The following is a 25,576-nucleotide window of genomic DNA, read 5'->3' on the forward strand; positions in this document are numbered from 1 at the left end:
CCTTAAACAAAGATGGTGCTATGTTTTCTGCTCCAATAATAGAGCTCAGCAATTAGCTTCATCTTTATTTAGTCTGTGGTACCAGTCTGGAAGAGTCTCTTGAGAGAAGACCTTGAAATAGCTTCTCACTGTGCTAGCAGACGGCTAGAGATGACTCCTGGGAACGCACGTGGTGGATGCTGCTGGTGTGATAAACCTGAATATATGTGTGTGTGTGTGTATATATATATATATATATATGTTTTTAATTAGTCTTTTTAATATTCTGGAAAACACTCCGCTCTGTAAGTGTCACCATGGCACCAGCGCCACATTGCACATGTTGATTATAAGAAGGGATTAAAAAAGGAGAGTTCCCAAACCTGAATGTGTATCAGAGTCCCCGGGGAGGACTTTTAAATACAGGTGACATTTGATGAGCACCAGGTTAGGGAAGAAAAGATTTAAATTGGAAGCATAAACTAAAATGCATTTCAGATCTCTTAACGGCAGATTTTCTGTTATACACTAGATATTTAAATTGGTCCCTGGTATTTTCTTAAATATCTATCTGAGTATTAACAGGTGGTATTATCAATGTAAACACCGCTGCAATGGTGACCGTGTTGAATGCATTTATGCCAAAAGTTGGGAAGTAGTTTCTCTGTTATGAAATGAAATGAAACTAAGTGTGTTTGAATGTCCATTCCCAGGTAGCTCCTCTGGTCTCTGATAGTGCAGTGAAATTTTGGCTTTAAGGCACAGTTGCTCATTAAACAGTCAATACTAAATATGACAAGAGAAGATGTGGCTTGATAGCGCAGTCGGAAAATCTGGCAGGTTTTTCCAAATAAACATCAGACACACGTGGATTATTTGACGGTCTTGAATTTTATTGTGTTGGTGTACAGAGGGAGAGGGGTACAAGAGATCACAGGGGAGAGGATCAGATTGAAATCTCCAAGTTCTTTCCTAGAGGGAAGACACAGAGAAAAGTTCAGTTAATTGTAGGTAATGTAATAACACTCATGGCTAACTTTCCAACAGAGCTGACCATGGTGCCAACGCTGTTCTCAGTGCTTTACTATCTATGAGGGCTCCCCTGGTGGTTCAGTGGTAAAGAGTGCATCTGCCAATGCCGGAGACGGCGGGTTTGATCCCCGGGTTGAGAAGAGCCCCTGGAGAAGGAGATGGCAACCCACTCCAGTATTCTTGCCTGGTTAATCCCGTGGACACAGGAGCCCGGTGGGCTACAGGCCACGGGGTCAAAAAGAGTTGGACATGACTGAGCGACTAAACCAGACCGACTGTCGTATGCAGGCGTATGTTACAATGACAAAACGGAGGCAGAGATAACCTTTTCCGAAGATCATCTTTGCCTGCTTGGCATAAATGCCTCCCTTTTGTCATTTATCTTGCCTCCTCCGGGAGTTGGGATGATGCCCCACTGACACTACCATCCCTGCTTCTAGAACACAGAAGGCAGAGCATCCAGCCCCCAGGAGGAGACTGGCTTCCTTGGTAATTGATAACAGTAACTCACGGTAGGGATCTTTCCTACTTAATGGCACTGATGTCTCCCCTAAATAAAGCCCCATGATGTGATCCTAGTAGGCCAAGATCCCAACTTCCATTTATGATAATTTCCCCTTATTTGGGAATGTCAAGAGGACTGGTTAGTATGTAGTGAGGACCACCCAGGACCAAGATGGTTCTGGAAACTGGACAGAGTCTCTTCCACTCATTAAATGCATTGGCGGGCTAGGTGGCGAAGCTCCCTGGGGACCCTCAGAAGTAGGCAGCAAATACTTGCCTTGGCCAGTTGCCTGACTGAGTGCCACTGCAGATGCTCCACTGTGGTCAGACTTTTCACCTGAACAGAAACAACAGCTCAAGTCTCAGTCTGGACTTTGGCAAACCACGGGAAATTAAAATGCAAATGAAGTTTGCAAACATGACAGAATCAAGGGAAAGAAGAATTAAGCTTCGAGCATGAAAATCTAACATTTCTCATGCTAACCCTAGGAAGCCAGCTTAATCAGATTTTCAGCTAACACGGACGGTAATGACCCTGGTGGCCCACTTCTTTGTAGAGCTTTGTGGTGGCAGAAGCAGAAGAGAGAAGGAGCAGGTGATGAAGCTGGGGAGGGAATTAGCTCTACACCTTTGTGAGCCAGGAAAGTGCCATTTTTTTAATGCTAGCAAATCCTTTTCTGAGTTTAATTTCCTTCACTTAGGTTCCCATGCCAAACTCGATCACCTGATACAGAGGTAGAGTCTGCTTATAGTCATCAAAATACATGACCTGTGATTTTTACTCTGAACAGACTGCGTCCTGCCCAAGTATGTTATTCTGTGGAGTTTGATGCAGTCTTAAGAGTTAGACATTTCTAACTCCAGAAGGCCATGTTCTTTGAGGCAGAAATAATAGTCTTTAACTTTTTTTCAGACCACCAGAAGAATTCAGTAGTAGGAGACATGACATCAAGAAGCCTTATTATTCAAAGTACCATTAAGGAAAAAAACAAACCAAAACAAAACACATCTTATTCTAAAATGGCCCTGGAAACAGATTATGATATCTGCCCTGAAGGGCCTCTCTCATCTTCAGGAAGTTGAAGACTTCTAGAATCAACTAATGAGAACAATACATGCTCATTTGATAGATTATGGTAGACTGAAACATTCTGTCCTACTCCACTCAATTTTAGAAAACTTTATGAAAAAGAATTCTGGCCAGGAAAGCCAAGTTCAGGCACATATTCATGGTGTGTGAGTCACTTGAAATTGCTTTATGGTTCTGAGTCTCAGTTTCCTCATTTGAGGCTCCCCATGTTAAGTGGGGACAGTAAGACCTGTCTCACTGGATCACCGAGCACTTTGTAAGTCTATAGGCATAACATGGTGCAGTTATAGCAACCATCAGAATGGATATTATTGTTATTGCTTTGAAGCACAATTCTAGGCCCTTTGATAATGAGATGAATGAGCCTGGCCCTTTGGGTCAGTTTTGTATTTGATGTAAGCTTGATAAATACCAAAGTATCAATGGAGATCCTAGAGATCTTATTAATTGATGTTGTTGTAATATCTCAGCCTAGAAAGGAAACCAGATGTGTTTCACAAGTGAAGACTGAGTGATTCTGTTCCACTCAGCCATTAGTCTATCACTCAAGACATACCCAGAAGTATTGTTTGTACTTAAAATGCACTTCAGCTTGCCAGTCGGCCTGGAGTGACCTGTCAGAGTTAATCACGTAGAGTGGTTCTTATATCAGGTGGTATGAGCCCAGCTGTCCCACAGCAGTCTTGCTGAGTGACTGATCGCCTTCTCTGTCAATTTCACCTAACCCAAAGACTATTAATAACCCATCAGAGACCACCGTGACCCATCTCAAAAACAGAGCTTATGGTACTTAGAGAAAAGGTTCCTGACTTCATAGTAATCTAGATGTCATTCCTTCCAACTCTGATGGTTCACAGCAGACCAAAAAAAAAAAAAAAAAAAAAAATGTAACTATGAAAGAAGAGGGGAAAGAAAAGCCAATTACGGTGACACAGAGAGATGATCACAGACCAAAAATGCTGCCTTATACATGCACAGCCCTTCATAAAGGAAGGTTTTCATGTACATGGTTCCATGCCATCTCCATAGTGTCTCAGCAGGGAAAGCTTCCTCCTGTTTCACAGAAGAGGAGACTGAAGGTGATAAAGGACATGACTTATTCAAGGTCACAGGGGTCCATGAGGTGATGAAGCTTATGCCACTCAGAGTATCAGGGCCATGGTTAGGACCCTGGTGTGCAGGTTTCCTTATTCTTAGCCACAGAAAAGAAACAGCACACACAAGGTCATAAGTGATATCAGGACCACAACTTACAGAGAATGGGATGGCTGACTCCTGTTATGTCCTCTAAATGCTTGGATCAGCTCAACAAGAAGAGGCTTTGGAGTGATCTTCTCAATCCTCTTTGAGCAAGCTGGGGTCTCCAGAGGTTACTCTGAAAGAGCACAGAGATATAAAAGGAACTGAAAAATAATCTTATATTTGAAAAGGAAAAAAAAAAAGACAATGATAATATTCATGTGGATCATAAAAAGAAATAATGATTACCTTTGATTCCTAGAGAAAGTTAATTTAAAATGCATCCGAATTCCATTGTACAGCCAAAAAAAAAAAAAAAAAAAAAATCTGCGGAGCTGAGACATGTCTTTAGTAGCAGAAACCAGAGTCACCATCAGCTTGTGTCCTGAGAAGATGCTCATTCACAGTAATTGGAAGGAAGAAAGATTGTAGAGATTAACTGACCTTGGTTTAGGACATGCTGTTTTCTTTTCAAATGCAAATTAAATGGGGGGGTCTAAAACACAAACTCTGTCCTGAATGCCAGTCTCTAAGAAAATGCACTGAATATTTAGAAGAAAAAAAAAAATTACATTGATCATGTTTCTGTTTTTACCAAATTAGAAGCTATAACCATTTAACTCAAGCACTTTAGGATTCATTTCCAGAGATAACTTTGTTTTCTGTTTATTTTATTTTTATTATTATTTTTTAAATATAAATTTATTTTGAAGTTGATGTTCCCTTCCAATGAAAACTGGTCTCCGCAGTCCATACAAGGAAACAAATGGGCATAAAACTTGGCTGGTTTCATCCACAGGGTAGCTCATCAGTAGGAACGGTATTTATGCAAGTGTGGGTATAGCGCTGACCATCAGTTTTAAGGGTTATCAATAAAAACAGTGTTTTGAGACCTGTGACAACAAGGTCAAATACTACCTTCTGTGACTTTAGAAATTTTATCTGGAAGACTACACCTCTGCTTGCTGAAGCTGTAGACTTGGTGCTTTCTTATTGTTAATAACTCCTTTATGCTGTTCTCAGTCAGGGCTGACTCTTTGCGACCCTATGGACTGTAGCTTGCCAGGCTCCTCTGTCCATGGGGATTCTCTAGGCAAGAATAAGGGTTGCCATGCCTTCCTCCAAGGGATCTTCCCGGCCCAGAGATTGAACCCAGGTCTCCCACATTGCAGGCAGATTCTTTACCATCTGAGCCACCAGGGAAGTCTAAGAATACTGGAGTGCCCCTTCTCCAGGGGATCTTCCTGACCTAGGAATTGAACTGGGGTCTCCTGCATTGCAGGTAGATTCTTTATCAGCTGAGCTACAAGGGAAGTGCCACTTGGTAGGTATTTACTGTTGCCTATTGCATCCTGGGTGAGGCTGGGAGCCTTTGATATGTGATATATATTACACTCCATTCATGCCACAGACATTTTCTGAGGCCTCAGTGTTTGCAGGCACCGTATTCACAGCACAGAGATAAACAAGTTTCAGTCCCTCTCTACACAGCTTCTGTCATCCTCAAAACCCTCTGCCTCAGGACACAGTAGTAGCGCAGTCTCGCAGAACTGTGATACCACCCCATGACCCAGCACGTTCTTTGTATCTCAGCTTGTTTGTGCTTCCTTGTTTCCTGCCTCCAGCCTTTTCTTTATGGCTGCCTGGAGGCCTTCATCTAAGAGCAGCTCAAACAAACCCCCCTGGGTGATGCTCTCCACACTCCCTCCTGCTACTTTCTCCTAAGATCCCCCATCACCCTGAATTGAAAATGCTTACCTGCAAGTCTTGTTAGATCTGAGGTCCCTGAGGGTACTGTCTGCTTCTCTCCCCCATTCCTAGTCAGTTTAGGCTGACTCAGGGGACCGGTGCTTGACAAACACTTTTCTGACTGACCCAACTTAAAAACACTCTTCTGTTTCACAGACTCTGGCCAGACGGTGTGGTGCCAGATTTCAATGTAAAAGTTGACATAGTTTTCAGGACTCGGGGGAATGACGTATATGTTCCTTTGATGTCATGAACTAGTAGACATCCTGGCCATGTGGACTTTTCATTTCATTCTTTAAGTCCAACCAAAGTTACAGAATGGGGAGGGCAGATATTAATTGGTTTTTGAGGATGCCGAGATCAAACCCTGATGAGAGAAACAGGGGTACTTCACAGAGCACTTAGGCAGAAAGAAATATGCTGGCAAGATTTATAGCTGCATTTATTTCTAAGGTGGTTCTATGTCAAAGGCCAGGAAACATATATTCCTTGCTAAGCTGTACTTATAGAGTGTTCTTAAATGGAATTTCAGTTGAAGGCATCTTCAGTTAACTCAGGGTTACTGCCTTGAATGTCAAAGAGGAAGGGGGCATCTCAACACATTACAAAAACTGAGATTGCACACTTCTGAAAAGCTGAAAAATGTGAAACAACCCCAATGCAGAAATGATAGACAAGAAATTATAAAAAACATAAATGATGTACAATACCATATAATACATTAGTGAACTGTCCATAATATTATAACCAATGTACTTGCTCAGAACCTGGACAAATACCTGGACAAAACAGGATTCAGTACTGTTTAAGCAGACTGTAAAATCAGACTTGGGACTGTCCATATTTGCAAGGCTGAATTCAACTCAAAGTTTTCCAATCAGAAAAACCATCCTGTGGTATGAAAATACACCTCCTAACACAACAACCTGTTTCCTGATCTGGTGATGATGCCAGATTAATGGAGGATTTTTATTTATATGTGATCAGTTTTTGTTTGTTTTTTGCTTCAATGAAGTTTAAAATAAATATCACTGGATTGATAACACTGCAGAATTTCAAAATTTAACACCATTCAGACAAGAGATGGAGGCAGTGCTGAATCAGGTGATATCTAATCTACTGTATCTGTCAAAGGAGAGTGGGTTTCAGGGAAAGTGGTTTCAAATCGGGTTATTCTGTTCTGTCTTAATTTGAACCTGCTTCCTCTAAATTCCCCAAAAGCAGATGTTTGATTTGCTCAGTATCATCTGCCTTTGTTGGGGCATGGTGGCCTACACTGAAGTTTTACAGAATTACACTCTAGAATTGATAGGTTTTTCTTTACTGTTTTGTGGCCCCGAAAATAGGCACAGAGATGGATTTGAAGGAGCAACATGACAGGCCTTCTTTCACTCTTTGCCCAAGCTGTCCAATCTCACTGGAACTTGAACGTGGTCATATACTCCCCTCTTTGAATACCTGTAACTTAGACCAACTTCCGTTCTCAATTATTTTTAAGTAACTGTGTAAGATGTTTATCATTAATTTATGAAGCCACTTCTATAATCTTTTAATATTCTTTCTTTTTTAGTTTTTAAATTATGAAACTATGATAACACATTTACAGAAGATTTGGAAAATACAGAACAAAGTTACATATAGTTCTACTATGTATTACAGTTATTTTAAAGTAGATGAATATTTTTGGTTGGAGTTTTAGTATCAAGGTCTCAAAAATTAATAGAATGAATAGATAGAAAAGTAGAAGGATGTAGTAGACCTGAAAAGCACTGTTAACCAATTCAACCTAATTAAGGTTTATACACTTTTAAATTGGCAGAAAAGGTGAGCACCTAATCAAACTCTTTGAAACAAGAAAATCCTAGAAAAAAGTTTGTTTCTAAGCAGCAGATCCTAAAAGTACTTTTTAACCGGAAGGTTGACTTAAAACATTTTCATCTTGCACCCTTTAAACCAAAAGGCATCAACTGAGAATGGAGCTAGGGAGAATTTTTAATGGATTTGGATTAAATCTATCATTTTTACCCAGGGAAACTTTCTTCCCGTTTATGCTCAGGCAGTTTCATGTAAGAGGACTATTAAAGTGATGAGCTGCAGTGTTTTGACAAGCCCTTGTACTGGAAAACTTGAAATCTCACTGGAATACAGTTATAAATTCACTGGGACAAAAGAATGCCCTATTTAAAAACTAGGACAGACCGTGTTGATATGGAAAAAGGGAATAGCTATGTGAACAATACATCTCAAATTAAAGACTGAGTTGCTGGCATCCATCTAAATCAACAGTAAATGTAATTACACTTTGAAAGTACTCTTGTCCTGTCTTACAGTTCTAAATGGATTAAAAGGAAAAAAAATATTATTTGTACTCAGAATACCATTATAAAAACAAAGATGGAAAGAAGCATAGCAATGATCTGACAAAATGGTCCTCGTTAGGAAAGAGGAAGACTAGCCCACATTATGACGCAATATTTCCCCCTCCTGTGTCTGCTCTCTTACTTGATATCTCTAGAGAGAAGTGCTTCTGTTGATTTTATAAGTATAGTAGGAGGTTTAGAGGAAAACAAAAGGGGGCCTTTTATTCACAGCCACCCCCTGAATTTAATGACACTATTCCATGTTTTCTATTTGTTTTCCTTCAGTATGAATTGCCCTGACCAGTTGGACAAGGATGCTTGCCAAAGCAAGTGTTACTTTTCACTATTCTATCATATTGCTTAGGTTGAAACAGGGAGGTACTATTACTACTACTTCTACTATTTCATAGCATATATACTTTAGTAAGGGCTCAAAGTGATACATTGGTCTGGGCAAAAAGTTTGTTCAAGTGTTTTCCATAAGATGTTACAGAAAAGCCAGAATGAACTTTTTGGCCAACCCAACATAATCATCAGTGGTGAGTCAGTAACAACTCTCAGAGCAGACCATTCCCATTCCTGTTCACACATCACACAATTGACCATTTGTTCTAGGGTATAAGTTTGAATACCTGAGGTATTTATTGGTATTTCTTGCATTTGACTAATGTTGAAATTTATCTTTAGACTCTTTAGGTCTTTCACTGAACCTCTCCCTGCTTTCTCAGATAAGTGAAGGTGGTTCCTTGTTTCTCTTAGGCAGAATTATGAGTCCCATATCCTCTTTAATTCATCATCAAGCCCAGCCAGCCAATCTTTTCTATTTCTTTGTTGCAAAAAAGGTACCATGACCATTTTGGGTTTGAGATGGTAGAGTCATTCATTGATATTTCTCAGTATATATTTAATAAAAAAGTAAACCAGGACAAACATTTTTACTAAGCTTTACCTTCTCATCCAAGTTTTCCATATTGTCTTCTCAAACCAGAGTATGAACAAATACATATAAAAATAAGCTCTCACCATTGAGACTTTTAAAGTAGAGTGACCAGCACCAAATCTGCCATTACTGAATCTGGTTCAGGAAAGACACATATGCACACACCCAATCACCTGTTCTCCAGAAAATAAACCAGGCACGTGACCCACAGCAGCCATCTACACTAAACTTAGCAAACATCATCTTTGAAAATGTATTTCTTTGTGTACATAGATTTTGAGGTCATCATGCACAGTTTTCATGGAAACATTTCTAATTCTCAGTGGAGACAAGAACACACAAATAAACAAAAAGTAGATTGTTTCTTACCTTTTGGAAAGCAGGCAAAAGCTATACTGTTGGTGGAATAGTGTACCAAGTAACAGACTTTTGTACACTCTTTCTTACTGGTGGTATACAGTCTACAGGAAAAGTAAATATATAGGTATGTATAAAATAAATGTGCACACAATATTCATTTTTATTCTTTTTTCTCTCCTTTTGGAGAAGAGGCTGCGATAGAGACCACAGACATTATGCCCACTCTCTCAGTGGGTTCAGTAGCTTTTGGTAGACCAGTTGACCACAATTCAGGTACCTCTGAACATGGGAGTATGGGTGTCTTATGGTTTAAAGCATTTGGACTTTATTTGAAGTGAAGCAGGTGAGGGAACCAGCTCCAAAATAATGTATCTACCTGCTCAGAAGGTTATTTTTCTTCTTGTTGATATCCTATTTTTGACTCAGCCTAGACCTTTCATGCTGACCTGCATGATTAGTCCAGAAGAATGAGACAAGTAACATAATGTAGAGAATGTCAGGGATCCAGACAAATGAACAAGCAAAACAAAACAAAAGCCATCACTAATTGACACAGCACAGGAACATGTTCCAGAATTTTCTTGGCATTGTTACTTGGGAAGATTGTGGTCCCCTCATCCATTTTCTAGCAGTTGAGGGATTTATTGAGCAGCACAAGTTTTTATTTATATATTTTCCTTAAGTATATGCAAAATGGTAATTTTCAACAAAGGACCAGAATACAAACTTATATTTAAAATCTTATTATTGATTTTCTGTTTTGGTGGTAAAAGGCCATTCTTCTAAAATGTGCTTCATCACAATATGCTCACTGTCTTAAACTAGTCTTTTGCACAGTGTGTGTCCAGCTCCTCTCTCCAAGCCAGTTTATCAGTCATATTGCCCCATGTCCAAAAAGGCGGTGTGCTCCAGCTGTCCACATTCCTGCCATCTCTAATCGCTAGGAAGGTCCAGAGTAAACTATTTGTAACCAGTCCGGGTACTTGAGCAGCTTCTCTGCGCTGGCTGGGGCACTGGCTTAGAAAATGGATGGTTGTTTAGAACCAGGTAGCTTAGGGCTGCTCATTCTATTCACTGCAATCCTTTACAAGGAAAGCATCTGATCAGAGGATAATTCACAGAGCATCTTCTGGTTCTGACCATGCCAGGCGAGGAAGGTAGCAGTTCCTACCCACCATCTCAAGAAAGCCATGCTGCCTCGGTTCATATTATTCATCCAACTGGAAAAAGGTCTTGGTGGCCATAGATAAGCCAAGAGCCAAGTCTTCCAGTTGATCAGCATCTTCAAGTTTGCCATGAACATACATCTGCCCAGTCAACAAGAGATTGGGAGAAACGAGCCTAACTCAGGACGCAGGTGCGAGAACCAGTGGTTGAGGTGCCCTTCTTTGTAGAGAAGGAGTGTGGAGAAGTCTTCAAGGTGGCCAGATCTAAAGCTCCCCACATTAGGTCAGGCACTTGTGGTCCTCTAGCAGCAGAACTATGGTTTGTATAAATCAAAATACAGTAAGTGGCAGAGCTACACCCTTAGACCCCCTGCTGTTTTTCATCTGAGCTCAGAAACCAACCAGCATCGACCCATTTCTGGATATTCAATATGGCAGCAATACAGAGATGCATGACCATTTTTGAGATTTACTTTTTGTTGAATCCATGCAGAAATAACTTTTTCTTTCAAGCAATGAAATTTGAACTGAAGAGGCAACCTAAGAGGAAAACCAAACTTCTTGGGGAAAAAAATCAAGCAGTGCAGGGGGCAGCTTTAATTTCTGCCCATATTATGCCAACAAATTCATTTTTATATGGATGTATGCTTGCTGTATGGAGTTGGATGATTAGAAGTGAGCATGCACCAGATGATACACTGCAATGATTAAAAATGAAAACAGTGGAGACTGAAATACACTGAGACTAAGTGTTTAGGGAAACAAGAAGGTAGCTCATCCTATAAATTCAACATCCTTCCAGACACATTCCCTCTGAGAACAGGAGGCAGAACTCTCCCTTTGGAGAGAGTCCTTCTTCAGGCCCATGGTCTGTGCTTTTACTTGTTTCTTTTTAACCAGAAAGTTTCCTTTCAGCCAGTAATTTATTTGTCTCTGTTACCAAAGTTCAGAAGTTTGACATGACTTGGAGCTACATATTGTATTAAGTAATGCAATAATAATATTCTCTCTCATCAAAACAGCCTTGTCTGTTTTCATTGATTGAATTTTCACTACTCTTCTTTCTCTATATATACTCATTTTTCTATTACTAGGGACTGGTTTTCCGGATATAATGGCTATCTATAATGTCACCATTTCCATCTTAGTGGCTCCTTAGGGCTCATTTAAAATAACTATAGGTTTGCATTTTTGTCTTACCTCACATATTTCATTCTGTTAAGTTGACTTTGTCCCAGTTCAGCATCATTGCTAAAACCTTGGGAGGTATTTCCAGAATGGGCTCAAACTGAGTGTCCCAGGGTGAAATCCTTGCTTTTATGATCTCTGGCTCTGCTCTCCGATGGAGTCCTCGGAGTCATGGATAGCTATTTAAATTTATTTAAAATGAAGTAAAAATTTCAAGTGTATTTCATCAGTTAAGTAGCCATATTTCAAGTTCTGAATCACCACATGTGACCAGTGGTTTCTACAGTGGACAACACAGATAGAGAACATTTCCATCATTGCAGAAAACTCTAATGGACAGATTTTGTGCAGAAAAGGTCTTCTGACTTTTCTTAGGGACCTTTGAGAGCTGGGTGATCAGAAACCCCAATGTTTGGAGGTACATGAATCTCCTCCTATAATTCAGATGATATCTGGGCACATTATTGATGGTTACTTTCAGGGAGTGTCTACACAAAGCCAAAATAACTAAAATAAGTTTTAAAACATCTTTTGGATTTATTGTGAGACAAAGGCTCTTTTGGATTTCATCTCTTTTTTTTTCCCCTCCTTGAACTATTTATCTTTGTTCTGTGTAGACACCAAAATATCAACAATGACAAAACCCAACAAAACTTTTTCAAGGGGAAGGCATCAGATGAATCCCAAATAGAACGATTGTCGTGACTGACACAGGTAATTACGATACTTGGATTTTTGAGTTGTCAGATGAGGCCTCTACCCAGGCAGCCTTCTTTGAGCTCCTGTCTTTGCAGACAACACAGCAAACAGCGATGCATGTCACAGCACATTTCACCAGAGTTGGCCACCAGACATCATTATATTCTGTATATGCAAGCTGGAGTACCAAACAGAGAAGCCCAAAGAGGAATTTCTGCGTTAGGATTATCACATATCAATCATGTTGTGGGAAACAGAGCGGCAGAGAGCAGCAAGCATGGGTTTGGGATCAGACCTGGGTTTCAGACCAAGCTGCCCTGCTATGTGGTGTAGGACTTTGGTGATAGTCCCTGATCTTCCTGAGCCTAGGGTTCTTCAGTAAAAGGACAACAATGGTCACTGGCCTACAGAGTTATCAGGAAGAGTAAGAGAGATCTCCCACCCAGAGCATTCTATTTAATGTCTATCTCAAAGGATAGCAGATGTGTTTTTGTTATTATCAGGGTCATGTGAATATAAACATTTTAACAGCCAGTAGCATACTCCACACAGCCTCAACAAGGGTAGACCCTCATCATTAAAGCTAGAAACAGTAGAAATGTTGTTTGAAAGCTAGTTATTTTTAAGTAGCGCAGTATTAGATTAATTATCTCAATTCAAAGTTGCTAATTTGATCATTAATTTTCAATACATATAGACTTTTGATCATGTTTTCTTTTTATCGGTATTGGCCATATGTTGTTAAATGTGTATGTCTGCACAAATATAAATGTAACACTGCTATTAGAACATCTTCAGGGTAAGGGTTTTGTACAATGCAAATCCTGCAAGGGGTCCTAGAATCAAATGCTATAGACGTATAACCATGTAGTATATTTAACAATACATATAAATAGATGCATAAATATGTTCACAGAAGTATGTTTATTGGCCAGTTTCATCTACCTTGTGGTGTTTGGTATGCCTTTAACCTTTTTACCTGTTCAGAAGTGGAAGAAAATTAACATGCAATTGACATACATATCTCTAGATGCCTGAGACATGATGATATGCATATGACCTAGATAGTATTATCTCCATTTAATACATGAGCATGCTGAGCTTGAGGAAAACTCAGTGATTGTCAAAGCCACACAGCTGGTGAGTGGAGTGGCTGGGCTTTGAACTGAGTTCTGTCTCAATCTGAAGTCTTCCTATACCACAGTGATTGTCACGGTGATTCTCTCTCTATCCCCCTTCCTGGAACTGACCATTTGTTCTGCACACATAAGAACAGAGCCTGTACCTCCATGGTTTCTCCCTCCTCTCACTTGTCCCCAAATCTCTTATATTGAAACATCTAAGTGAAGCCCATGTTGGTAATGGGCCTTTGTTTCCTTGTCTACAGACTCTCAAGCATTCACTGTATTTATTCAGCTAACTCTTGAGAAATGGATTGGGCTTAGATCATGGATCTTTGAACAGCTATTGTCAAAAGCTATCAGGGCCAAACTCAGTTGTTTGCTGGTTTTTAAAGATCTCAGTTGTAGAGCATCAAGGAGTACTTCAGAGTATCCAGAACAGGAATTGCTTTCTGCTTGGCAGTAAATCTTTGGGTACAACAAAATCAGGTCATAACTGGACAGTGAGTCTTGAATGGCTTAATGGCTAGCCCGAATCCTCCTCTACATAAAACAGGAAACATCATGAACATACCAATCTGCTTCATTCTATACGCACTAAGTTGGTTCAGCTGTGTCCAACTCTTTGCAGCCCTATGAAGTGTTGTCTTGGAAAACAAATCCTGGAAGTGGTATGTTTAATCTGCAATTCAATCTTACCACCATAGTACTAGTAAAGTTAGCAACTGGGAATTTTAAGCATTTAAATCCGGCTAAAATTGTCTTTCTTTTTTCTTTTCTTTTTTTTTTAAACAAACTAGTGTCTTTATGTCCATCTTCTTTGCAGTCTTTGTAGGAATGGCTAAAGGCCATGCAGGATTTGCAGACAGGCCACAAAGATCAAATCTGGCATTTCATCCTTAATCTCACCTCTAATACTTTATTTTTCATGGGCTAAAATTCCTCTGCAGTGATCTGGTAGATGCTTTTCCACATGGGGAGGCCATTAGCATGGTGGTGTCTGGGCCTGTGTACCTGGATGGAAGTTTGCCTGTTCTATTAAATATCTGATGTGCTTTTTGTTTCTAAAAGGCTTCCTTAGTAAAGAATCCTAAGTTTCTCCACATTCATGCTCCAGTGGAAAGAAGTTATGCTTCCATAGTTCTTGAATATTTCAACTTCATCTCTATTGCTACAGTTCCATGGGGTGTCCAGGGTTCCCTAGCAAGAAGTTGATCCCCTAAGAGGAAAGGAACAAGGAAGGTGGCTCAACAGCTGTGCTGATATCAGCTGGAGGGCTTGGGACCAAAGGATAAGAAGCCAGGGATGGGGGAGATTTCACACATCTGAAGCAGAGCCTCTGAAAGCTGCTTCCCGACAGGGAGCAAAAAGGAGGTGGTGAGCACACTCTTAGGAGCAAACGGCAGCATTCACCAAGGCAACCCAGCCCAGAAGACAAGAGCGCGCACGGCCTTTCTCCAAAGAAAGGCAAGCATACACCACATCTGCCAGAGCTTCCAGATGCAGGATGAGGAGACGGAAGGAAAGGAGAGGTACTTACTGTTTGGGTCTACGTTTTCACAAAGCTCTGTCTTGGCCTCACCGTTGGGTCTGTCACTGGGCTTGTGCGACAGCCGTGATGACATGGTGGCTGCCGTGACCACTGCCTTGAAACTTCGCTTCCGTTTCTGGACATTGAGTTCAGGGTGGAAAATGATGATGTACACTTTCGGCATGTATAGCATCCCCAGGGCCACTGATGCACTTAGGTTCATGGAGATTGTAAGCGTGGTGGTTTGTATGTAGAGCTAGGAGACATAACACACAAGACACTATTACAAATAAAATGACTGCAGAGGGAGGCCGAACACCTAACATGATGCCAAGCACGACCATGACAGGGAGAGGAAGCATAAACCCTGGGGAGACAGAATGGCTCTGCACATTTCTTGGTGAGTTTACACATAAATATCATTGACTTAAAGTCATAGGGTAGCTCTGAGTGCAGATCTATCCTGGAAAGTCTGCTTCATAGAGGTTCAGCATCAACCTTGCATCAGATCTGAAGTACCTTTATTCAGAATGGCAACTGGATATGAAACCAGGAAGGTCATATTTGCAATCTCGAGTAAAGGGTAGTTTTTTCCTACCCCCCATACATTCACAAAACAATGAACATTACATGATCTCTTACTGCACAGATACCCTGGGACCTTATTTGAAAAAGTCATTATGTCAACACATGTATCTTTCTGTATTTTTTTTTTTTTTGAAAGGATTCACCTTCATCATGCCTACAGAGTAGTGAGCTGAGTTTCCTTGGAAAGTAAGCCCTTCTTGCTTCATTCTGGTTTACAAAGCATCAATGGGCAAGAGACCAAGACCTAGTGATGTTGGCTTATACAGTTGCTAAGGGGCTACAAAACCTTGCCCTGACATGTGTTATGTGTAGTTCAGATGGTGCTCACAGCTGTCCATGTGTCCTTTTGCATCTTAAGAAATCAGCAGAGCCACCCATTCACTCATTCTTCACTGTGTTAAAGCATTGTCTTGCCTAAAGTGGAAAAGATGAGGGTTGAAGCCCGTGAGGAAGAGTAAGATCAGTAAGGGGAAAGCTACAGACAGCTTGACTTGGTCCGTTTGCATTTATGAAGTGCCTTGTCATGATTCATAGCCCACCATTCACTTAGATATGTCTGTGGTTTTCATGACTTCTAAAGCCTAGACTCACTGTGAGGTGATGGGTGTGTTCCTTAACTTGATTGTGGAAATTATGTCACAATATCTACATATGTATATTACATCATCACAGTGTACCTCTTAAAAAATGTTATATAACCTAAATATATGCAATTTGTATTAATCAGTGATAACCTCAGTAAAGCTGAACATAAATGAATAAATAAATAAACAGGTAAAAAATAGGTAGGTAAATAAATTAGTACATTTCAAGTACATTTAAAAAGAAAAGTTCAAGTGACCAGTTCCTATAGCCTTTTACATCAGTGAAAAACCTAGCCTCTTGACAATGCATTTGATCATGGTTTTCCACAATGATGTCTTCCTATGTGTTTGAGGATAAAATCCCCATCTTTAATGGGTTTTACAAGGGCCCACGTGGTCTTTCCCCTTGTCTGGTTTCTCAGACTAATTGTCCACCACACTCCTCACCTCTCTCCTTCCTCTCTCCCTAGGATTTCATCCACATGGCCCTCCTTAAGTTCTTGAAGATGCTATGCTTATTCAACCACAGACTTTTCTACAGGCAGGTGTGTGACTTTTATTTATTATTGTTTCCTTCTGTGTGGAATGTTCCTCTACATTTTAGAACATCCATTCCAGCCTGCCTCCCCCACGACCTTAACTCTCAGCCAGCTTCTTTAACGACATTTGTTGTTCAGTCACTAAGTCATTTCCAACTCTTTGTGACCCCATGGACTGCAGCACGCCAGGCTTCCTGGTCCTTCACTATCTCTTGGGGTTTACGCAAGTTCATGTCCATTGAGTCGGTGATGCTACCTAACCATCTTGTCCTCTGCTGCCCTCTTCTACATACAGGCCCTCAAAACACTGTTGTTTTTAGGTCATGGCTGCCTGTTTGTAATCCTCTACCCACTAACCTGATCGTCTGAACACCCATCTCCCAGCCACAAGTTCAGTGAAGGCAGTGATGTTGTGTACTGGTGTCACTGTGTCTGCGGTGCTGACGGACAGTAGGCACTTAAGAAGCACAGAGTGGATGAGCTCATGTGTTTGGATAAGGGGCACCTTCTTCCTCCTGATGACTCAGTGGTCAGACAGCCTTTCTCTAAATATACAGGGACTGCCATCAGATCTATTAGCTGCCTGGCCATTTCTGACTTTAGTTCTTCAATCTGGGTCTCTGGAGAAGAAATTAAAAGAGACTTTGCTTTTCATCTGGAAGGAATACTGTTTTCCAGCAAACATTAATTTGAATGTGCGTGTTTCTGAATGCTTTACAGGAGCTGGCAGCCGCTAACTGTATAATGCATAATAAATGTATGTAAAATATAAAGACAAAACAATATTGAATTAATGATCCTTTTGGTTGTGAACTAGACCATATGTTTAAAGCTCATCTTTTCCTATTAGAATACCTTTAGACTTTCATCTCCATTCTACCTTGCTGCCCACCCTGTCCAAGAAAGTCTTAGCCTGAAGCCAAGGTTTATGAACTTAGACGCTGTCATTTTGTCCTCCATGGTCACTGCCATCATCCTGCTAATGAGGGCTTTGCCAACCATGGATTAGCCAGTCCAAGAAAGAAAGGGATCTAAACTGACCCATGGGATCTTAAGCTTTCCTTCTATTTCTCCACTCAAAAGCAAATTTTGCAGTTGAAGAAACCATCTGTAGTTTATTGAGTTTATGATTTATATACATACTTTGTATACTTTGTGCATATGTAAATATTTGTGCTGGTCTGTGTATACATACATGCTTTTTCTCAAGAAAGACAACTTAGTCATTTAGGACTCTAGTAGCAAAGTTGCTTATTTTATGGAGTCTGTAATTTTGTTCTTGTCAAGCTAGAATCTATCAAGACTTTGATACTTGTTTTGACATTTTTGTAATTTTGGGGGACATTTCAGGAATCTGTGAAAACCAACAGGAACATCATTGACCATTAAGGGACAAATTTCTGTCCCTTAATCCTTTATGTTGCAGAGTGGTTAGGAATGAAGACTCCAGAGCTAATCTGAGTTCAGTTCCTGTTTACTAGCTTTGTGACCTGAGACAAATTATTTTGCCTCTGTCTGCCTTAGCTTCCACATCTATAAATGGGGATGATAACATGAGCCCCCCTACCTCATGATGTTGTTGTGATGATTAAATGAGTATTTGTAAAGTAGGATAGGACCTAGCATGTAGTAAGTATTATGAAAGGATTTTTAAATAAGTTACATACGTAGAAAGACAGGAAGACCCCAGTCTGCAGAGAACCCAGAGGTACTTGTTCATGGGGATACAACCCAGCTCAGCCCCAGGAAGGGAACTCAGTTGCTCTCTTCTTGGCCTTTGGTGGGATGCTTGCTTTTTGACTCTGAGTTTTCACCCTAGCAGCCCTTTTAGTACAATATTTTTTTTTAGCAAATTCCAACAGTTAATTTATTTTTGATTAGAGGATAATTGCTTTACAATATGTTGTGTTGGCTTCTGCCAAACAACTATGTGAATCAGTCATAAGTACATATATGTCCCCTCTCTTGAACCTCCCCCTGCCCCTCACTCCCCACTTGAGTGAGGTGGATGAATCTAGAGTCTCTTATACAGAGTGAAGTTAGTCAGAAAAAGAAAAACAAATATCATATATTAATATGTATTTATGGAATCTAGAAAGATGGTACTGGTGAGCCTATTTGCAGGGCAGGAACAGAGACGCAGACATGGAGAACAGACTTGTGGGGAAGGAGAAGGTGAGATGAATTGAAAGATCAGCAGTGAGACATAAACATGACTGTATGTAAAACAGGTAGCTAGTGAAAAGTTGCTGTATGAGGCAGGGAGCCCAGCGTGGTAATCTGTGGCGGATTACAACATATTTATTTTTTAGTCTCAAGGCTATTCCTGTTTTATCCAATGCTTATTGTCAAATGAGCAATGTGGATTGTAGAATTACCCTGTTTGATTTTGGATATTTTATATCATTTTATCTTCCTTTATAATTTCTTGAGAGATGTAAAGGTGTTAGTGGTTGATTTTGGTCTCTCTTACCAGCACATAGGGGTCTGGCACATACAGCTTTACTGGGGTCAGCTCCTCCCCCCGACTCTGTCCCAGACTGCCCTTGTCCCATCTTGCTGTCTGAGGCTCATTGCCTCACCATGGTCCATCCTTGATGGCCTGAGCTGGTGGGAAAGATGCTCCCTGCCTTGCAATGTTGGGATACTTAAGCCTGAATTTTATTATCAACTTCAATACATTTCCAGAATTCAGTTTCTTTCCCTTGGTTGAATGTGGCTTTCCTCCCAAGCATCATGTGTAACCCAGCTTGTACAACTAAGGAAAATGTGGGCAAAGGGTTCCAAGTCAGGTGGTGGTTTGCGCATTACTCTACCAAGCAGTTTTCTTCAAGTCTGATAAACAGAACCTCTGGCTCTCAGTTTCCTTATTTGCAACCTGAAGATAACAATAGTTTAGGGTTCAAATGCTGACTCTGATGACCTAATTAATTTTATATATGGAAAGTGCTTAGTACAATGCCTGGGAAACACGTATATGTGAAATATGAGCTGCTAATATTTATATTCTGCTGAATATTTATAGCAGGATACTGGTATGTAGACCTAAGATAAGTCTTCTTAGTATTTGCTGTCATATATTTTAAACTTTTAATGTACGTCTTAGTAATTAACTAGAATATAGGGTCTAAAAAGCCAGGCCTATTCATGTCTGGTCTGATTGACATGTGCCAGCAAGTATACCATTAGAGACACAGCTTTGTGCTGAGTTCAGGGCCAGGCAAAGCCCAGCTAAATCTGCCCCGTGCATTTTCTCATCTTGGTCTAAAAGTTCATTGTCACATAAATGTGACTGCAAAGCCCCAAGAGATGTCATTGTTGCTTTATAAATAGATGTGGCACTAAGGGTTATTGGAGTTCTCCTTCTGTAAGTATTGATTGCTAAAATACTAAGAAATTCAAAAAGTCTAGATTGCTCCTGAACAAATTTTGAAAGTTGCCAACTCTTGCATCAAAGTTTCAGAATCAGTTTAATTGAAGATGGTTTTGAGAGATTCCAGGGCAAGTTGTTAATGACCACATGCCATAAATACACCGGTAGCTGTATTTTCCCGATAGGCTATGTGAGAGAGACTTTTCTTTTCCAGTGTTGGTACATCATCCACTTAGCACTGGCATTTTCAGTGAGATTAGTCACCCTCGGCATCCATGAGGGATTGATACCCAGACCTCCTGAGGATATGAAAATCTAAGGATGCCCAGGTCCCTTATATAAAATGATGCAGTATTTACATATGTGTTACTCTCATATACTGTAAATCGTCTCTAGATTAATTATAATACCTGATGCAGTGTAAATGCCATGCCACACCTGCTGCTCAGTCATGTCCAACTCTTTGCAATCCCATAGATTGTAGCCCAGTAGGCTCCTCTGCCCATGGGGTTTTCTAGGCAAGAATACTGGAGTGGGTTGCCCTTTTCTTCTCCAGGAGATCTTCCTGACCCAGAGAAAGAACCTGTATCTCTTGCATCTCCTCCATTGAGGTGGATTCTTTACCACTGTCCCACCTGGGAAGCCCAAATGCTATGTAAATACTCATAAATACTATGTTGCTGCTGCTGCTAAGTCACGTCAGTTGTGTCGGACTCTGTGCAACCCCATAGACTGCAGAATCCCTAGGATTCTCCAGGCAAGAACACTGGAGTGGGTTGCCATTTCCTTCTCCAATGCACGAAAGTGAAAAGTAAAAGTGAAGTCGCTCAGTCGTGTCCAACTCTTAGCGATCCCATGGACTGCAGCCTACCAGGCTCCTCTACCCATGGGATTTTCCAGGCAAGAGTACTGGAGTGGGTTGAAATACCATGTAAATGCTATGTAAATAGTTGCCAACATGCTGAAAATTCAAAGTTTGCTTTTTGGAGCTTTCTGGAAAATTTTTTTCCCAAATATTTCTCACCTGCAGTTTGCTGAATCCATGGATGTGAAACCCATAGATACAGAGGTATCCACAGTGGTGAATAGCGCTAGGCCACTACCAAGTAGCCACACAGAGCGCTGTGACAGTGGCGGAGCATTCTTTCTGCAGTCAGGGAGCCACATTCCAGTGGCAGAAGGAACACAGCCTAGAATCAAATATGCAAGGTGTCGACACTGCTCACCAGTCCTTTTTCCCACAGTGTGTACTCGGCCTGCCTGCTTGTCCCCTGGGCATGTCCTTTGTTCACCTGTTTCACCTCTGATTCCCTGTTTTGCATTTGATGTTCAGTCCAAAGTCTCCTTGTACTTAAAGCGTCCCTATAACCCAGTTTCCCCCATAAATCTAGTACTTTCATTGTGCAATTTTGCATAGCATGATGACGTCTAAGAATGCATAAGTCATATTATAGCAGAGCTGATTGGATAATAAACTCACTGCCTGCACTTCACTAAATTCTGGTTGCACAGTAAGTTCTACACTTGAAGCAAGTGTTGGATATTAGAAATAGCCTTGGCATTCATGGAGGATTGTTCTAAGGAAAGCGATTATCTGTAGTCTGTTAATCATCATCATCGTCGTCGTTGTTTTGCTATTACGTGCGGGTCTCTACGGAGAAGGCAATGGCACCCCACTCCAGTACTCTTGCCTGGAAAATCCCATGGATGGAGGAGCCTGGTAGGCTGCAGTCCATGGGGTCACTAGGAGTCGGACACGACTGAGCGACTTCACTTTCATTTTTCACTTTCATGCATTGGAGAAGGAAATGGCAACCCACTCCAGTGTTCTTGCCTGAAGAATCCCTGGGACGGGGGAGCCTGGTGGGCTGCCATCTCTGGGGTTGCACAGAGTCAGACATGACTGAAGTGACTTAGCAGCAGTGGGTCTCTAGCTCTTTATTTCTAGAGTTGAGGCCGTAATGCTAGCTGTCTTATAAGGTTGTTGGGATCGAATTGGTGGGCCATTGTGAAATACATAGGAGGGTGCCTAGCATGTAGGAACCACTCAACCAAGGCTGTCAGTATCGGTGATTGATTTATTAGCTATAACATAAAATGACTTGTTTTCTATGTTGTTCTCTTTCATATCATTTTAGTATTAATACACTTTGAAATGACCATCTTTCTTATGGAATCCACTGAATGACAACCTATTTTAGGGAAAAACATCTCATTAAGTTTGCTTCTATTTTGTTTGAAAGTCTGTTCAAACCCCTATCCTGTCATTGACTATTATGAGAAATAACCAATTAAATACATTCCCAGGTGACCACTGAAAACTGGGACAAGGAGGCTTTCATAGGGTCTTTGGTAGGATGGGAGAAGTTTCACAGTTCTCATGACATCCCAAAGTCTGTACAACAAAAGTGAAAACTGTGTCTGATGTAAGCAGAGTAGAGATAAAGCATGCATTATTATCTGACAAATGTCTGGAACACCCATGTGTCTAAATTTAAATGCAAGTTCTTAGCAGTTAAGACCAGTGTTCTTGATCCTTGCCACCTGGACCCCTTGGTTCCTAATCAGAGTCACCGTATTTGTGAGAAATAATAATGACACATGGCTGGAAATGAGACAGGGTGTTTCCAGTAAGACTTCCTCAGTTGTCCAGAGGGTCAACATGCTGAAGGCTTTTGCACAGTAATGAAATAATGCCTGATGATAAAAGAATTCAGTATAATGATGAGGAAAAATACTTGCATCTTCTGGAGGGATGGTGTAATGGGAAAACAAGATCTTTCTTGTTAGAAGTGATTTCAAACTCGGCCTTGGATTATTGGTTTGTGACTGTGGGCAAACTACTTCACCTCTGACAAACCAGTCAAAATTCAAACCAAAGAAATTTGTTACCAGAGTGTCTGATATAAAAACTCTCATTCTACCATGACCATAGAGACCTTCTGACCATTTGGAATATTAAAAGATAGTATACTGCCTGGTGGCATGCACAAAAAATGGAAAAGTCTTTATTAGAGCACATGGCCCCATCTTTGGCAGATGATTTTCATGCTGTTCCATTCAAACCTGTTATCTTTGAATAGGCAATTTGTAAAGAGTAACAGACAATATCTATAAAAGAATACAGACACACATTCCAAATATTTTGGGACACACTCTGTGGACGGGTGTATGGCGTGAAATTATAAATAATGGAAGCAACTGGATGGTTATTCAGAAAACGAAGATCATGGCATCTGGTCCCATCACTTCATGGGAAATAGATGGGGAAACAGTGGAAACAGTGACAGACTTCATTCTTTTGGGCTCCCAAATCACTGTAGATGGTGACTGCAGCCATGAAATTAAAAGATGCTTACTCCTTGGAAGGAAAGTTATGACCAACCTAGATAGCATATTGCAAAGCAGAGACATTACTTTGCCAAGAAAGGTCCATTTAGTCAAGGCTATGGTTTTTCCAGTGGTCATGTATGGATGTGAGAGTTGGACTGTGAAGAAGGCTGACCACTGAAGAATTGATGCTTCTGAACTGTGGTGTTGGAGAAGACTCTTGAGAGTCCTTTGGACTGCAAGGAGATCCAACCAGTCCATTCTAAAGGAGATCGGTCCTGGGTGTTCTTTGGAAGGAATGATGCTAAAGCTGAAACTCCAGTACTTTGGCCACCTCATGCGAAGAGTTGACCCATTGGAAAAGACTCTGATGCTGGGAGGGATTGGGGGCAGGAGGAGAAGGGGACGACAGAGGATGAGATGGCTGGATGGCATCACCGACTCGATGGACGTGAGTTTGAGTGAACTCCGGGAGTTGGTGATGGACAGGGAGGCCTGGCGTGCTACAATTCATGGGGTTGCAAAGAGTTGGACACGACTGACTGAACTGAACTGAACTGAACTGGATGATTATTGGACAAGACCTCATTTGACTGTTTTGTTTTTCTCATTTAGTATCTCCAGGCAGACATGATAAGTCGACACACAATCACAATATTTTTTTGGAGGGACATAAGGACACACACTCCAGGTGAATGCAAATCAATTCCTGGAGCATGAAATAAGTGATTATGTCATGCTTGAAATCACCTACATCTCAGTTCTCTGCTCTCCTGATCAAAAGCCTGATGCTTTGTCTATTCCTGTGTCACATCATCAGAGAGATGCTGTTATTCCAGTTGACCACATCCTTGGGAAGACCGGGGTTTCACTCCCCATGTCATCCTAACGAGCTGTGGGTCGTCCTCATAGCTAATTCTTCCAGGCAGTCACTTCTGATTTTGCTGGGCACCTATGAGCACAGCCTACACACACTGATACACAGGATTTTTCCCCCCTCACTGGCCCTGCAATCCCTCAATTTTGATTTCAAGCTTTTTTCCTCCTCCAGCTACAAGGCAGGAGTTTCACTCTTATATAGCCAACACTGGCTCTGTCTGCTCTGTTGTGTTATCTAGAAGGTTATTTACCATTCCTGCTGGTTCAAGAGCCCCACAAATGTTAGGTCCCCGCCTTGTTGTGATTTAACATACAAAGGTGAACCCCTTCACCCTCCCCCACCCTGCTGTCAGCCTGCAGAGACACATTTCTGCCAGATTCCCTGGCTCTCCAGGAACCCTTGGCCGTATTCTTCAAGACTGAACCTAGCAGCATTTTGTAGGAGGCAGTGTCGGATCCTGTCTTATAATAAGAAAGTACTGACATGTACCTCACTGGGGAACACATTAGGTAACATAGGATGATGTTCTGTATCACTCTGCAAGTAAACCAGGGCATTAAAAAGAAACATCTGAACTTAATATATTCCACTTCTAAAGCTGTCATTTGAAATATTCCACTTATAGAAGTGCAAAGCTGTCTCATCTTGCCAACTTTTAAAGTCATCTTTCGGGTTCTTGTGAACATAAAAAAGACAGGAATCCAATGAAAATACTGATGCTGAATTAATGGCTGAGAGAGAGAGACAGTTTTGGCATCTCTTGGGAATAGTTCACGTGTTTTAAATTGGGCTTGTAAAGTGTTCATTGAGACCGGCCTGGAGTGTCACTGACAAGAAGACAGTGTCGGATCCTTATAAAAAGAGGGGTCTTCTCTCAGTTTTCAGAGACATTGGCAATGACTTTCTGATGAACTTTGGCAGGTTTTGATCATCATCCAGCAGCTGTCTTTCCTCCTCTTAGTTCTAGCTGTTAATTTTGTCTGTCTTCCTCTGTCCGCTCTGGACTGTACCTTCCCCATCTTACTGCTGACCTGTGGCAGCTCCCTTCCTTCCCTTCAGATTCGCCCTTCCCCTTGCATTAGCTCATACTTTTTTATGTATCATTTTTGCTTCCCTGCTTTTCCACTGTCCCTGGTGCAGCACTGTGGGTGTGGACAGGCACAGGCTCCTCAACTTCTCTCCTGACTCAGTGGGCCCCACTGTGTGCTGTGGGACCCATTCAGCCAACAGTGGCCATGGCTGATGGGCAGAGCGGCCAACAGCTAGACCTCAGGGCCAGAATTGCCCACCCAGCGGTAACTTGTGCTCTGAACTCCTCAGCGAG

General features: G+C 41.1%; 1 protein-coding gene across 3 annotated transcripts in view; it reads right to left on the reverse strand.

Annotated features, from left to right (window-relative positions):
• The window catches only part of GRM7 (glutamate metabotropic receptor 7), a 946,213-nt gene that overhangs the window by 39,069 nt on the left and 881,568 nt on the right, over positions 1–25,576 (reverse strand). Inside the window, exons 9-10 of one of the 3 annotated variants that reach the window (XM_044934327.2) lie at positions 14,968–15,214; positions 9,263–9,354 (exon numbers count right to left, since the gene is read on the reverse strand). The exons of 1 other annotated variant lie outside the window; for it this stretch is intronic. In XM_044934327.2, coding sequence (XP_044790262.2) covers positions 9,284–9,354; positions 14,968–15,214 — 318 coding nt within the window. In that variant the 3' untranslated portion in view covers positions 9,263–9,283. The remainder of the gene's footprint in view (positions 1–9,262; positions 9,355–14,967; positions 15,215–25,576) is intronic. One more of the 3 variants, XM_025272826.3, reaches the window with a different exon arrangement.

The sequence above is a fragment of the Bubalus bubalis genome, chromosome 21 (assembly GCF_019923935.1).
Source record: "Bubalus bubalis isolate 160015118507 breed Murrah chromosome 21, NDDB_SH_1, whole genome shotgun sequence".
In the NCBI taxonomy this organism is placed as follows: domain Eukaryota; kingdom Metazoa; phylum Chordata; class Mammalia; order Artiodactyla; family Bovidae; genus Bubalus; species Bubalus bubalis.